Source organism: Falco cherrug, chromosome 5 (assembly GCF_023634085.1).
Source record: "Falco cherrug isolate bFalChe1 chromosome 5, bFalChe1.pri, whole genome shotgun sequence".
NCBI classification, from domain to species: domain Eukaryota; kingdom Metazoa; phylum Chordata; class Aves; order Falconiformes; family Falconidae; genus Falco; species Falco cherrug.
Genome location: NC_073701.1, coordinates 37,298,519 through 37,314,083, shown reverse-complemented (window position 1 = coordinate 37,314,083; position 15,565 = coordinate 37,298,519). Strand labels below are relative to the sequence as shown.

At 42.9% G+C, this 15,565-nt stretch overlaps 1 protein-coding gene across 3 annotated transcripts in view; it reads left to right on the top strand.

The window, feature by feature from the left end:
• The first annotated feature begins 3,757 nt into the window (after window positions 1–3,757).
• UBN2 (ubinuclein 2) overlaps window positions 3,758–15,565 on the top strand; it is a 56,384-nt gene continuing 44,576 nt past the window's right edge. For 2 of the 3 annotated variants that reach the window (XM_055712500.1, XM_055712497.1), the window contains exons 1-3: window positions 3,776–4,330; window positions 8,829–8,921; window positions 13,352–13,453. In XM_055712500.1, coding sequence (XP_055568475.1) covers window positions 3,869–4,330; window positions 8,829–8,921; window positions 13,352–13,453 — 657 coding nt within the window. In that variant the 5' untranslated portion in view covers window positions 3,776–3,868. Of the gene's footprint in view, window positions 4,331–8,828; window positions 8,922–13,351; window positions 13,454–15,565 lie in introns of all 3 variants that reach the window. The other variant, XM_055712499.1, reaches the window with a different exon arrangement.

The window sequence follows — 15,565 nt, the reverse complement described above, 5'->3', positions numbered from 1 at the left end:
AGCTGGGGCACAAGATAAACTCAGACAATCAAATAGTTAATGAGACCAAACAGAAAACTAATTGAACTATGTATGAACTATGCTAATTAACATACTAAAAGGTCCACCCTCCAGCAGAGAGCCCTCTGCTAACAAAGCCCTCTCCCCACAGAACATGCAGTGAAAAGAAAGAATACTGTACCTTTAAATGGAGATAAGGCTTGTAAGAACCAATGAGAATTGTGTGACTAAATGTAATTATAAACACTTGTTCAAAGTGTATAAAATGTTTTACCATGTGTTAAGAGGTGGGCTAGCTTTGTGGATTTAACACCTAGACCCCGTCTCTGCACAGACATGCAATACATGGTATCTTGGCTCTGTGTGTGAGATCGGCTCTTTGCACAGTGGGTAACAAACTCCGTTTGTGAGACAACAGTATGGCCTGCTCATACTGGCTTTCACCAATTAAATAAAAAGCTGCTTCAAATTCACCTCATAATTACTCTCTTTCTGCAGTTGTTACATTTTTAAAAAACTCTTAATGTGCCTCTTCCAAGAGACAATTTTCATTATTAAGTGTCATTCAGATAACGTACAAAAGGAAGGAATCTGTGTTCTGTGTTGGACTATTTTAGCATAATGTCCTGAGAGAAAGCAAAATAACTGGTGATCATATCTAGTTACTTTTTTAATATTATTTTAGTTTTTTTGTGCTCCACTGACAAGCGCAGCACATTATACTGTGTACAAACAATACCTGAGACAGAGCTTAATGCCAGAGAACAATACAGGTAGCAGAACAGAAAAACAATGATGAAAAAAATAAAAATCTAACTCCTTTTGAATCTGTTTGATAGAGCACAAGCCTGGAACTCTCCTGATGTATTAAAAAAGAAATTCCTGGAGAACTTAAGATCTAGTGGATTTGGTTTATTACTTGGGAGTCTTTTCTGAGTGCTTCCAGTATCTTAGACCAAATGTAATGATAACATATTCCAGTAACTGCTATGCTTGGATCTGCTGCCAAGTTTCTTTCTCATTTAGTTCAGATACTCAGATCCAGAGCAAGCTGTCTTTGGTAACTTCACTTTAAATTCAAAGATCCAGAACTACTGTTTGCCTAGTTGCACAAACAAATGTTAAGCCTTATAAAAAGATGTGTGCTCCGAGATGCTCAGAAGTTAGGTAACATATATATTTGAGGGTTTATTCATTAATTAAACTCTCAGAAGAGAGGAAGAGGGGGTATATAGACAAAGCTGTAAATATCTATGAAAACCATAGGTGCAAAAGGCTGCAATCTCATAACTTAGAACCTGAAACTATTTCCAAGAAATACTTGTGTTTTTCTTTGTAACCCTATCATGGGTCAGATGAATTATTCCTATCCAGCTTGTTTTTCTCCTACTTAAAAAGCGTGTTAAAAATATGGCCAGGATGTGCTTCCAGGTGTACCTATGCTACAACAAAGTACTGAATTCAGATACTTTCAAAAGTGCTATTCTTGTAGAGTACCTGTCCTACATTCATTACTTGTGAATACAAACCTCAGGGGACTGAAGGAAAGAACTGAGTTTTCAGGTTGGATTATTGAAATGCACAGCTTATCTTCACCCCTTTCCATGGATATGTCCAAATATCACCTGCAAACGGAAATTGTTGTACCCCTGTTGTACTTACTTCAATGTCTAGTCTCCCATCTGGCAATTGAAAACAAGCATTCTGCAGAACTACAGAAAAGCCCAAGATTTCCATGTAAGACTTCTGTTTGCAGAGCAATAAATTGCTCTTTTGCTGATGAAAGGCCCCTTTCTACCATCACAAGGTTTAACAACATAGACTACATAGAAACTTTCATGAAAACTAGAATCTTCCTGGCAGGATCTCCAGGTCTGGAGCTTAGCGAGACTCACTCAGTTTGAATCCAGAAATACATTGCATCACCAGATAACTGTATGAAATTCTCAACAGAACAAGTGGGATTTCCAAATAATTTTATTATGACACTGAAAGTAAAAAACTCGAGGAATACCTCTACTGAGATTACTAGTCATACTAGAACATGCAAGGTTTTAAGATGAAACAAGTCCCTTTGACTATAAAGCTCAACAAAGCCTTTCAAGCTTCAAAAGGAGAGCCTCAGATCAGGTCAGTCATTCTGCTGACTTGCTGCTGCAATCATTATTCTGGAATGGCCTCCATCCCCTGTTGATGAAATCATAACCTTCAATAACACTACTGTAGTGTCATGGATCTTCTCTAGAGTCTGGATGAAAGTAAGCTGTCAAGTCAAAAGATTTCATATGTAATGAGAGGACAACATCAAGCACTGTGGTGAATGCAGTTTGGAAAGTGGAGTTACGTGCTGCGAAGAATGGTGTGCTATGATTATCCAAAACAATACATATGTAAATAATGTTTGCTGCACATAACAGGAGCATTTTTTTAAAAAAGGCACAAACCTCCTCTTACCCAGTATTTCTGAGGCGAAAAAAAGGAAATAGAGAAAAACATGGTAATGTTCTTTCTCTCTGCTCCAATGAAGCTGGAGTGCACACCAAGACATTCATCGCTTCCTGAAACTTCGCAGTGCCTCGGCGGCACACCTCCGTGTGGAAATACCAGCCACCAGCCTGTCAGAGTAGGTGGTAACAGACGGAAACACTTGCGCTGTTTGCAGGCAGCTCTTGCTCATGCAGGAAATCTCGCTGCTGCTCATACCCTGCCTTCCCCGTGTTGTTCCCCGTCTAGAGAACTGCTCTTCCCCACCAGTCCGCAACTGGTCCCTGCAGCCAGCACTGGTGCCCTACGGGCCAGTCATGGCCGCAGAGCGAGCCGCGTTTCCTCAGAGGACAGCCTGGCGGCCAGGGCCGCGCCTGCTGATCTGCAAGGGCAGGCTGGGCTCAGCCCTCGCCGAGGCGGTTTTGTCAGACGCCGATCTCCTCAGCGGACCCAGCAGCACTGCGTTACGTGTGTGTTGGTGCCACTGGGGGATGTGTTCACACCGCCGCCCTTGCCGCCTGGGAACGGTCGCCCCCCCCCGCGACCGAGTGTTCGGCCACGTTCAGGATTTAGGGGTGACTGAGCGACGGCTGCTGAATCCAAGAGGCCTCAGAGCACCTTCCTCTGAAGGGGCGCGCGCCCCGCAGCCATGCCACGCTGCCCCGAGAGGACGCGCGTTGCACGGCCCCGCCAACACCGGTGCTGGCAGCGGGCGCAGCCCCGGCACTGCCGCGGGCTCCCGCCGCCTCACCGGCGCGAAGCGGCCCGGGGCTGCCCCTTCCTCCCCGCCCGCCTCCGCGGGGCCGCGCCGCGCCTCAGGGGAGGGGGATCCCGCCGAGGCCGCTCCCCTGGCGCCAACGGCCGCCCGCGAGGTGAAGGGGGAGGGGAGGTGGCGGCGCAGCCGCCATTGCCCCGCGACGGTGTGCCGGCGGGCGCGGACGCCCCACGCGGCTCGGGTCGGCCGGGAGGGCGGCCGTGAGCCCGGCGGGCCGCGGGCCCTTTAAGGCGCCGACGGCAGGCGGCGTGCACATCGCCAAGGCAACTGGGGGCGGGCGCCGGCGGCCGCAGCGTGTAGTCGCCGGCAGCCGTGCTGACGTCGGGGGGAAGCTGAGCAATAACAACAGCGACGCGGGGCGGTGCGCCGGCGTCGGCGTCCGCGGTGCGCCTGCGCGGCCTGCGGGCCTGCTTCTATTTATGTGGGGGGGCGGCAAGATGGCGGGGGTGGAGGCGGCGAGGAGAACGTAGGGGGGCAGCTCCGACCGGGCGGCGGAGGGGGGAGGGGAGAGGGAGGAGGAGGAGGAGCCGGTGGGAGGGAGCGCGGAGAGCGGTGTCACCGAGCGCGTGAGGCGGGGGCCGGCGAACGGCGGGCGGGGGGCGGGGGAGGATGGCGGAGCCGCGCCGGGTGCCGTTCATTAGCCTGTCACCCGTGAGGCGCCGCGAGGGCGAGAGCCCGGCGCTGGAGCGCGAGCCGGGGAGCCGCGAGCCGGAGCCGCCGCCGGCGGGCCGCGAGGCGCCGCTGTTGGCGCCGCCAGAGCCGCCGCACGAGCTCTCCCGGCCGGAGCCGCCGCCGCCCCGCGAGAGCGCCGTCCGCCTGGAGCCGCCCCGCGAGCCCGGCCGGCCCGAGCAGCAGCCGCAGCGGGAGCCCCCCCGGCCCGAGCCGCCGCCGCTACCGCCGCCGCAGCTACCGCCGCCGCCGCGCCAGAGCGGCCGGCAGGAGCCGCCGCCGCCGCAGGAGGCGCTCCCGCTCCGCCAGACGGTCCGCCTGGAGGTGGTGCTGAAGGACCCCACCGAGGAGGGCTGCGTGGAGTTCAGCTACCCGGAGCTGCTGCTGTGCGGGGACTCGCGGGTACGGGACCTCCCCCCCCCCCCCCCCCCCCCCCCCCTTTCCTCCCGCCGGGCCGGGCCCCGCTGCGCTTCCCTGCCCGCGGCCCCAGCCTTGCCGATAACGCTGTCGGTGGCCCTGTGCGTTGGGGGTGGTCCCGGGGCGGTGTCCCGGAGGGAAGTCCGGCGGCCTCGCCGCCGCTCCGGGCTCCTCCTGGCGCTGAGGCTGCGCCTGTGCCCGAGGCGGGAAGGGGCGGCTTCGCACTTGCCGTCCCCGAGCTGGGCGAGGGCTCCCGGCGTTTGCTGCGGGCAGGGGCGGGAGAGGCCGCTGGCTGGTGCCCTGCGAACCCCCCGCTCCTGCCCGGCGTGGCGGCCTCCCTGCCTGGGAGCTTCCCATGGCAGCTGGAGGGAACTGTTACCGCGCCGGTCTGTTCTCCGGCTGGTCCAGGTAGCGTGCGGGTGGAGAGTTACTAGCCTGGCTCTGTCACAAGCCTCGAGACGCGGTGAAGTGAGCGTGGGCAGGCTGGGACATGGGTTTCTGCGGTCTTGAGTTGGGCAGGGGTTGAATGAGAGTTAAATGTTGTTGAGACTGTAGCCTCACCTGTAACTGTGAAGAACTTCATTCGAGAGAAAAAGTACTTTCCCTTTTCTCCCAACCAGAAAATACTTGGTTCTCGAACTACGTTGATTTGTAAGGAGAACAGCTTGTGCAGACAACTTTAAGAAGCAAGTAGTATTAGCCAATCAACAGGACCTGGTGTTCGTGTAGGAAGGAGACGGATGTCCTTAAGCGGGTCATGCTTAAGCCACTCATTCTTAATGAGTTGAGGATACCAGTGAAGTTGCAGTTGTTTTAAACAGCTGTGGCTCCTCTTAATTCTGGTACATAGAGGAAGTTTACACCTTACTGGGAAGGACAGGGGGGGTGCAAGGAAGTAACTACTACTGAGAAGGTTCTGATAGCTCTGGTAATAAAAGCAAACTTCAGATGCTAGTCCAGCTATTGCTGTTGGATTTTTACATCCAGCAGAAACTTGAGAATGGTTAAAACTTACGTTTTACGAATCAAAGGCTTTCTAGGTGCTGCTGCTGCTGCCATAACTATACTTGGCAGCTTGCAGGCTTTATGCTCTGTAGGAGGAAAGACATACACACTGGCTTGTGTTTGAATGTGAAAGACAGAAAAATCAATGACTGTGATTTTAATCCCTCTGAGATGTTATGATGCAAGTTAAAAGGCTCCTTCTGCTCATCCTGTCCTACAGCTGTTGTGGGCAAACAGTGCCAGTTCTGACTACTCTGAATTGGTGTAGCGTAAGTATGCTGCTCTGTCAAATGCCGTCTTTCTGAGCAGTTCTTGTATGAAGGTGAAAACAGTGTTATGTTTAGAAGTGGTTTAGTATGTGGAGGTTCACTTCCCTTTGGCAGTTCACAGTTCCAGAACTGCCTTTTTCTGTAGGTTGGTAATATGTTAGTCTCATAATACGGACAAAATGGCTTTTTTTAGGTAGTTCCTATGCAAATTCCTTGTCTTCTGGGGGAAGCATTGATTCAGGGGATTTTTGGTACAGTTGGGATCAGAGACTGCTTTTCAGGCAGAAATGGTGATAGAAATGCTTTATAAGAAACTGTGTGTTTTTCAGCTCTCTGTAGAGTCCAGATTAAAATGAATGCATCATAATGGCCTGTCTATTGCTGGACTGTGTGGAACAATCAGCTGATGGTGTGAAACAGGGTCATAAATTGTGATTCTGGACTTTTATTCTTGCTTAAAAACTGATGTGTACTTTGCCTGTAAGTTTAACTTGCTTGCTTGCCATATGGTAGAAGCTGGAAAAGCAACTCTGCTGTGATAGGGAGGTTTTAAAATACTTTATTAATCAGCCTGAAAAGAGAGAGGAAACACATCTTATCCAGCAATAAAGTCAGTGCATGCTGGTTCCTTCATAGTTAAAGCAAGTACAAAAGAATTTACTCTGAACAGTGCAGGAGGCTTAGGATGACAGAAGTTTGTCTTATGGTATGTAACCTGTTCAAAGTCCTAAAATAGAAGAAAAAATTGTGAAAGGAAAACTGATCCTGCTTATGGAGCAGAAGAGCTACAGTGATTTATACCATTTAATGCAGCAGAGAAAACTACATCGTTAAAACAAACCTTGACCAAGAAATGCCTGCCTTTCTACCACCTTTCTGCAGAATCTGTGAGATTTGCTCTTTCCAGGTGGGCAGTAACTAGTCAGCAGTTAATGCTGTGGTTTTAAGCAGAGTTTTAGATTTCCAAATTTGTTGTTGTTTTAGTAATGAATCAGTTTAAAGTGAACAGTTCATATAAACTTAGCTGTGCAAACTGGGTTTGTAGGTTGAAGATTGATTGGGTTTTCTGAAAGCTATCATTGATTCCTTAATCCCTATAAGAATTCAGTTGACTTCCTTATAACTATTCCCATTGAAGTTCAGCATTACAAAATTAGGAGCTTGTCCTTCCATCTTGCAGTGTTACTTGGAATTGAAGCAACCAAGAAAGGTTCTCCGGAGGCAGGCTGTTCTGGGAAGGCAAGGACTGGTGCACAGGGATAACTTCCATCATTGTTTTAATAGGTCTGTTAGTGAAATGGTAGAGAATCCCAAAACTTATTTGACAGGATGGGTGCAAATGTTTTTTGTTTTTTTTATTCCAAAACTGGGTTCCTAGCCTGAATCATAAGTTAGTGGAAATATTTGTTAGGAACCAGTGCTGTCCTTGCTTTTTTTGCCTTGATAAAGAGAACATCCTTTGATAGTGTTATTTGTAGACTTCATCTTTTGGTAGGAATTACTTCTGTAAATTTTTTGGATGTGAGTAATAAGTTAGTGTGGTTGAGGAGTTATTTGCCTCTTAAACTGGCAGAAGTGAAAGCATACTCCCTTTTCTGTTGGTGCAATTGAAGCTTGGTGTGTAAAACTAAGTGGGTGAGCCAGAAGCCCAAGTTAGCTTCTGTCAAGCGGGCTGTAAAAGGTGCTGAGGAAGTAATGTCTTAAAGTTTTATTGTGAAGTCTGAGAGACATCCATCAGAGGACTTGGAAACTGTCAAAACTAAAATTTGCTTGAATTTCAGATTCCAGTAGCACTGAACTAATCGAAGTGATAGTTAACAGCTTTGAGAGTTTGGTGGAGAGAGGCAAGTTAACACTTAAGTGCTAAATTTTTCAGATGTCAAGCTTGTTTCATTTCATGAATAAAAAAACAAACAAAAACCACTTACCTAGCAGAAGATGTGGAATAGGTTTTCCCAGCTAAAAGTAGAGAAAACGTTGCACAAATTGAGCAGTATTTTTATATTTAATTATGTCTACAGGAAATATGTAGGTAATTTAAACATATGTTTCAGGATTAACTACAACCTCTGTTAATTTCTTCTCTATGTACTCAATTTAGGAGATGTAAGATAATCACGTGGTGTTTGCAGTTTTGCTCAGCTTACCTTCTTCATTTCATTGGTTTTGATACTGTTGAGCTACTATGTTGGTCGTTATTTGTTCACCATTTAGTCAGTATATTGGCTCTTCATACTGTTGAGGAAGGATCTTGCTTTTCTGAACTTAGTGTTGCTTTTTGTTCTTAGTCTACCATAAATCTTTGTTTATTCATTGATGAGTGGTCCATGTGCAGTAAAGTTAGTTGCCATCCATAAAGTTCTGTAAAATGGGACTCCGTTCCACCATATTTTAGCATCCTGGTACCTTTGCACCCTTCCAACAATTACTGTATTTTATGTGAACATTTAATTTGAAGAAGGCTGCCCTGTATTTCTGCCATACTCTATTTAAAAAAAAAAAAAAGGCAAAGCACTATATATGCCCTTGATTACTGCTCATTGACTTCGTGTCAGTGAAAACCTCTTTCTCATAAAAGAAAAGAAAGAGGAGGGGATACTTCCTGCTTATTTGTACAGCTGGAATAGTAAATCTCTATTGTCCCTGTGGCTGCCATAGTGGCAATCATGTAGAATTCATGCTGTGATTATTGCGTTTAGCTAAAGAAAAAAATAACAGTACAAGAGTCAAAGGAGTTACATTAGTTACGGTTGTAACTTACTGAGGCTTTTAGTCCTCTGGCTGCCTCCCTGCTGATTTGCATACCAGGTACATCTTCTGTGTTGTATCTAGAAGGATCACGGCACCAATAAGAGGTACTAGTGGAAGCAAAAGTGAAAAGGAGTTGTATTTAGAGTTCTTTCTCTTTGAATCTCAAATGACCATAGTTCTCCCTTACACTTACGCTTTCAGTTGAGGCTCTAGTGGAATGCTTGGGAAAACAGAAATCTGTTTCTTTCTCTTTTCTGTTTGTGTTATCATTCAGGGTTTTTCTAATGAGAATTGAATGGGTCAAACTAATTTTTAGAGAATAATGTAAATGTCTGGACTCAGTATAAATTCTGACTACTTAGTCATTAGAGTATCACTAATTGACATTTAATAGTTTCTGATTAGAGGCATTCTGTATGTTTCTTATGGAATGAATATTTAACTTCTGCATTTTTCAGAAGAAACTGGTTCACTCGGAAGATCCGTTTAATGATGAACAACATGAGCGGCATGAAGTAGAAATGCTAGCCAAGAAGTTCGAGGCAAAATATGTGAGTTACTGTACCTGTATTAAAATATACATATATTTAATGGTGATAGCTTATGATTCTGTAGAGATGTTAACATGTTATTTTTCCTGAATAGGGTTGTTAATGTAGTGTCAAATACCTTCTGTGTATTTCAGAGCTGACTGTCTCATATTTCATTTAAGCAGCTTGAAGCTGCTACAAGCTTATTAGACGGGTCTGCTAAATAGATATGTCTATAGGATGTTATAGCTTGTGAAGCTATTCTTGGAAAAGCTTCCTATATAAATACAATTGAGTAATAGATGCAGGTCAATATTCATGATAAATATTGTGCCAGAGGAAAGAATTTAAGTAATGCTGTTGTGTGCTATTGAACAGCTCTTCTGTTTGGGCTAAATACTGATGAATCTTGATGAATTTCTAACTAGTTTGGAATGCTTCCAGAAGAGGTTATTGTTGAATAACAACTCATTACCTGATGAGTTTATCTTGTAGCTGCCAGCTACGTGAAGATACTCGACTGACTCCTGAAAGTGTAGCATGAATGACTTGAACAATGCTAGGTAGTAACATAGAGACTTTCACTAATAAATGAAGGTAGAAATCAGAAAATGTTGACTAAAACCACACCCAAACAGGTTTAAGAATTCATATGGGTAGGGTTGGGTGATTAATTCTGAGCTGGCAATCAAAACTCATCATCATGCTTAGGCATGCTGATATTCTGGATTACTAATAGAGCACCTCAATAATAAAGAAGGGAAACAAGAGCAGTCATGTGTATCTTTTGCCATTAATATACATATTACAATCTTTGTCTGACTTAGTAGGATGTTTTTTTTTCTGGCAAAGGCAGATTTCTTCAAGTGCCCAGTTTGTACATTGTGTAGAAGTAATTACTGTTTCAGGACATGTTAGCTATGATAGGTAACAGAAGAAACCCTTAAACGGAGAAGAACAGTTTTCATCTTTTGGAGGGGTTGGTGGAACCTAGTATACCCAGTGAAGGCAGTTCCAGAATACTATTTACCTTTCATTTGAATGATGAATTAATTTTTGAAAGTGAGGGAGAAATTTTTCAACTATACTCCTCTAGAAAATTCATTTCCATAATACAAGTTAAGGAATTTATAATGCCCTGAAATAAGTTGCTTAACTACAGCAGATGAAAGTCAGTGCTGAGCATGAAAAGCAACATATGTAGGAGGGAGTGGTAGTGGAAGCAATCTAATTTTACATATATGTTTATACATACATCAAAGCTAAACATGTACATTTATGGACAAAATATGATGTTATTAGACTTAATGAAAACTGGAGTTCAGTGCTCAGTAGTCATAAAAAGGGGCAAATAGATACTTAAGTTATCTAAATTCAGCCCTTTCATTCCGCAGCTGAAGTGTCTTTAACATTCTGTTACTGTACAGAAGCAGTGTTTTTTACCTTTAAACATCCTTGTTGGCATACTGTTCCCTTTTTTGTTCTAATTTCTTTTTTTAAATGAAAGGATATTAACAGTAGATGTCCTGATTTATCAGTGATATAATGATGACTTATGAGTTTGTTCTCTGATCCTTTTTTTCCCCAAGTCCCAATTCCTTTCAGTTTTGACCACTGTTGATTGGTGAGCAAATGTCATATAACTGCCTGGAACAACTTCAGTGCTTCCTGAGCTGCAAAACACATTGGGAGCACGCTGTATTTGTTTTTCTTGTTTGGTTTGTACTCTGTTTGTGTGGATTACCTTTTATTGATACTGGATTCAATTGATGATTTACCATACTAAGTTCAGAGCAACTGTGAGGTCTTTCAGTGATTCTTCAGATGTCTTTTTTTGTTTACTATCCTCAGTAATTTCTGTCATCTCACCCTTCCTGCAACTGTCAGCCCTCTGCTTCTAAAGACGAATGAATACACCTTCCTTGGTGATTTCACTGATTACTTTCTTTGCCAAAATGGAATACTTATTCCTAGCCTTAAACCAGACATTAATTTGAGTGGATGTTCCCTTTTATCCCATGGTAGTTTCTTGTCTTTAAAGGTCTTTCACCCTTTTCTAAAAGCATTTGAAGTACTCTTTTCAGTCTACCAAAATTCTTTACTGCTCTGGAATGTATGTTCTGTGCCTGCTGGTTCTGTTCTTTATAACATCTATTAACTTGTCAAAGTACGGAAATCTGGTTTACTGGTTTAAGGAGTCTGTTGTGACCCTTGATTGAGTCTTCAAAAATTGGCATTGTATTTGCTACCTTCTTGTCCTGTTGGGCAAGGTTGTGTAAACTTTAGGTTACATGCCGCAGTTAATTTGTTGAAGTCACAGTGACTTTTCTGAATACTTGCGTGAGTACTGTTTGCAGCCTCAGGAACTAGACATCTTCATTTGCTCTAGTATCATGACTGCTTATATTCTGGGACAGAAAGGTGGGAGGGACTCTTTTGGGAAAGGTGAAAAGCTTCAGTAGTAAAACTTCCCTGAACTGCTGCATAGTAAACACTGATTTAGATAATCCCTTCACTGCTTCTGCTGTGGTCTTGCATCCTTAACATCTTGATCATACGGGCTTTCAACACTTCCTTAAACATAGCTGAGTAGAACCAGGCCTGAAGGAAATTCTCTAACTATACATACAATGGTTCAGATACTTTCTTATATCTGAATACAGGTTATTGTTTTAATCATGCTGTGTTTAATTCTGCTATTATGAGACTTTTTGTTATTAACTTTGTTTCATATCTGCACTATATTTTTGTGAATAACAGGCAGTCAGAATACATTGACAATTTTTTTTAATGCCCATACACGGAAATCGTAGAACAGCCATTGCTGCAAAAGGATTTTGGACTCTCAAACAAGGATGTTAATGGTTACTTGGACTGAGCAAGAGATGTGGTACAGAGGTGGATTGCATTACACATTAGTGAGATGAGTAAAGTATAGTTTATGTAGGATTCTCCAGACAGCCTGCTGGCACCTCAGAATCGTGAACATTGCATGAGCTTTTGCACTGGAGTTTAAACAGAATTCTTAACTGCAACCTTTATTTTTCTAAGCTTTTTTTCTTTTTTAAAAAATGAGTTTGAGAGAAAAAAAAGTACTGCATGTTTTGGGATTGTGCAGTCATCCAGATGTTTTACCAGGTGAGTGATGGTAGGGGATGATAGGACTGATAAGAAAAGTTAGGAATACGCAGCTTGGAATATAGCTTGGAAACCTGAATTAAAAATGGAACTCACATTTGAGGTTTTTCTTCTAGGACTACTACATGCATTTTAGTTATAAGCAAGAGACTCCTGTTTGCTTGCAAAAGTACATGCTTTACTTAGTTACAAACTTGAACTTTTGCAAAATACTGTTAAGATGCTTACACTTCTCACAAAAGAGCAAGGATGAAACCTTTGCATAGTGTCTGCATACTCGTAGTAACATGTGTGTTGTGATACTTGGATGTCATAACTGAAAAGACACTCCTAAACATGCTTAAACTGTAGAGTACAGGCAGATAAGCTTCAGAAGCAAGTCTTCTCAAATTTGTGGAAGAACACTGGTTACTATTTTAGTGAGGGTGGCTTTGGGAGAATTTTATCTTATAAGAGTTCTATATTGACAATTTAACAACATACAGAAGTTAGAAAACAAGGTCTCTTATATTCCCATTTGTATAACTGTAAGTTTAGATTCCCTGAATGTTTGAGCTGGGTGTGAGTTTTTACTTGGCTCGATTTAACAATAAGTTTCACATGAGAAGAGTACTTACAGCTTAAAATGAAGTTTACCATCTTCTGGAGGTGAGTCCACAGTCTGTGATGCAGCTTCTAGCTTTAAGTTACTTAAGAAACCATTTCATGTCCAGTCCTATCAACTGAAGTGATACCACTTGCAGTTCAGGTGATTTTATCTTAGTATGTTTTTCTTCAGTTATGTTGTATGACTGTTGTAATTTCTTGAAAACTCACAGACACCATATCTACAAGTGCCAGAACAGTATTTTTTTTTTCTTTGACTTAGGTTGTTTCTCTACAGAAAGTAAAGCCTGTCTTGTGTGGGGAGGCACTTTACTGAATGCTAGGCTACCAGTATTTTCCTTTGTAATGACCCTGTAACCTACTGAAAAACTTAACGCTTTCTGAATTATCCCAGTCCTATCACTATGTTTTAAAAACATAGGACAGTGAAACATCTCTGAATAGAAAATGTTAGGAAGATCTTGGTCATGCAGGAACCAAGTAGCTAGTGAATACTTTACAGGGGTGATTCTGGTGAGGCACGTTTCCCAGAATTCATTCCAGTGTAAAAGTTTCTATTGGTCATCTAGACCAACTTCAAAGCAGCATCCAAGAAAGCAAAACTGCTAATTCCCTTGATGACCATCCCTCCAATGCCTTATATTTTGTAGAGTTTAGTATATTGATACCCCATTTCCCAAATGATATAAAACTTACTTTATTTTCAGGGTGGAAAGCCCCACAAACATCGGAAGGATCGCCTGCAGGATCTAATTGATATAGGTTATGGTTATGATGAAACAGACCCTTTCATTGATAATTCTGAAGCGGTAAGTAAGCCTCATCAGAGTGGCAAGAAGAAATAAGACAATGCTTTATTTTTTTTGATAGAGAAGAAAGGTAAGGGAAAATACTTTCTGTTCATGTATAACTGGTATGGACCCAAAAGGCATACTACTTTGGGAATCCAGTGGATGATTGTACTTGTAGTCTCGTTCAGCTATCATTATTCACTGCAAGAATTAAGAAAGTTGTTGCTAGATCACATAATTTTCCAGCTTTAGAAATCAAATTATTTTTATTTGTGCCCTTCCTTTACTGTGGACTGAAATGACACTGGCTCTATTTGGTTTCTTGTACTAGCTGTCTGGATTATTAGTAGATTACTGGTGTTAATTGCCTGGCTTAGATCAGGAAGCTATTCTAGTTTTAAGAAACAGTACGAATAGGATGGTTATTCTAAACATTTAACTGAATATGTCTGAAAAAATTTGAGATAAAATAGCCTGGTTAAACAGCAGGATGTTACACCTTATTTTGTCTGGATATTTTCAGAAATGAAAACACATCTCATGGTAAAAGAAAAATGTGTTAGGTGGAGGAAATACCAGGGATATCAGGAAGTTTATATGAGAGCATTTGAAGATATCTTAGAGGTGATATATGAAATTATGAAAATGAGGAAGAAGCTTGAAAGAATGAATGGATGATGTAAAAGCTTGGAGACCTCCTATAATTCTCCTTTGTTAGATGCCAGGAAGAAGTAGGTGCACTATTTAGTCAAGTAAAACCAAACAAAAACCCGATAAAACCCACCGATCACTTAAGCCAACCTTCAGTCTCCTTCACTGCTGAGTGACAGTGGACAAAGCAGCAATGATCTGCTGCTCTGAAGAGAAGGGAGCTAAAAGTCTGAGTGAGAGAGGAAAGGTGATGAAAAGGAGCTGTGAGAAGGGACTAGGAAAATCACAGAAGAGAAGTGCGTTGCTCTAGCGTACATTATGTCAAGCCTCTATTTAAATGTGGTAGTAGATCTGGGAAATTATAAAACTTTGTAAAGAGCTTCTATGAGCTGGTGTTCATAGCTGTGAGGTTTCTGATGTATAGATGGTGCAGTGAATATTTCTCTTAAGAACTGTGTGAGGTGCACAGAAGTTGTGCTGCGGGACTGAATCTTTTTGAGGAAAAGTTCAACTGTTAAGCAGACTGAGCTCAGCTGTGTGTATTGTTAGTTTTTTAAGTAGGTCTGAAGGCACATGAACAAGTTCCATGAAAATGGAGTTTGCTGTAGTTGCTTATTGTAGCTTGTATTAATTTGTCCCTTTTCTTGGTCTAGATTAAAATTGTAGTTGAACTTGCCAATATTAAACTGTCCTATCATTATCCCTCAACTTTTGGTTGTGCCATTGGAATAATATTGGAGCCTAAGCCTTGGTACATCCTTTCCCAAAGGTCAGATTGTCATCTTCAGCTCAGTAAGAACAGGTGTGCTGTACTCCTGATGAGAAACCACTTGAACCTATAGGCTTATTTGGTTTCTCACTCTTGCTTAAGTTAACAATCCTCAGTTTAGAAATTTCATGATATGGGATGCAAGTTGTGTCTTGTTTTTTCTGAGTTGACTCTGACCAGTCACAGATCTGATATGTGAGTCAGGTAGCTTTCAGTACAGGTCTCTGTTAAAGAGGTACGTGAGTCTGGCATAGTAAAGCACTTGCTGGTGTATTAGTACTTCTCTGACTGTGCCTCCTTCCAGCACTGTTCTTGTTACCAGCAGCAGACCTGTTAGGTTTGCAGGAGCATTTACATCTGGTATCTCTTGCCAGACTCGTTGCAAGAACATACAAAAGGCAGTTTTTAGAGGACCAGATGGTTGCATCGTGTCGTAGCTGTGGAAGCTACTGGGGAGAATGGTGTATTTTCTAAAGATTGCTCTCCTGAACAAATCATTATGCCTTGAGTCTGCATTACAAATGCAGACTAGTGAGAGGACATCTCTGTTTTGCCTTTATCTCCATTTGTATATAGAAAAGAAGAAAAAAAAAAAAAAAAGCACTGTGTGCCAGCTGCAGTCAAAGTTGCTGTTACAGAGCTTAAGGGTCCTGTAATGTGAAAGTTCACCAAAACTTCTCATTCTACCTCATATGCAAATGGGAAGCGTT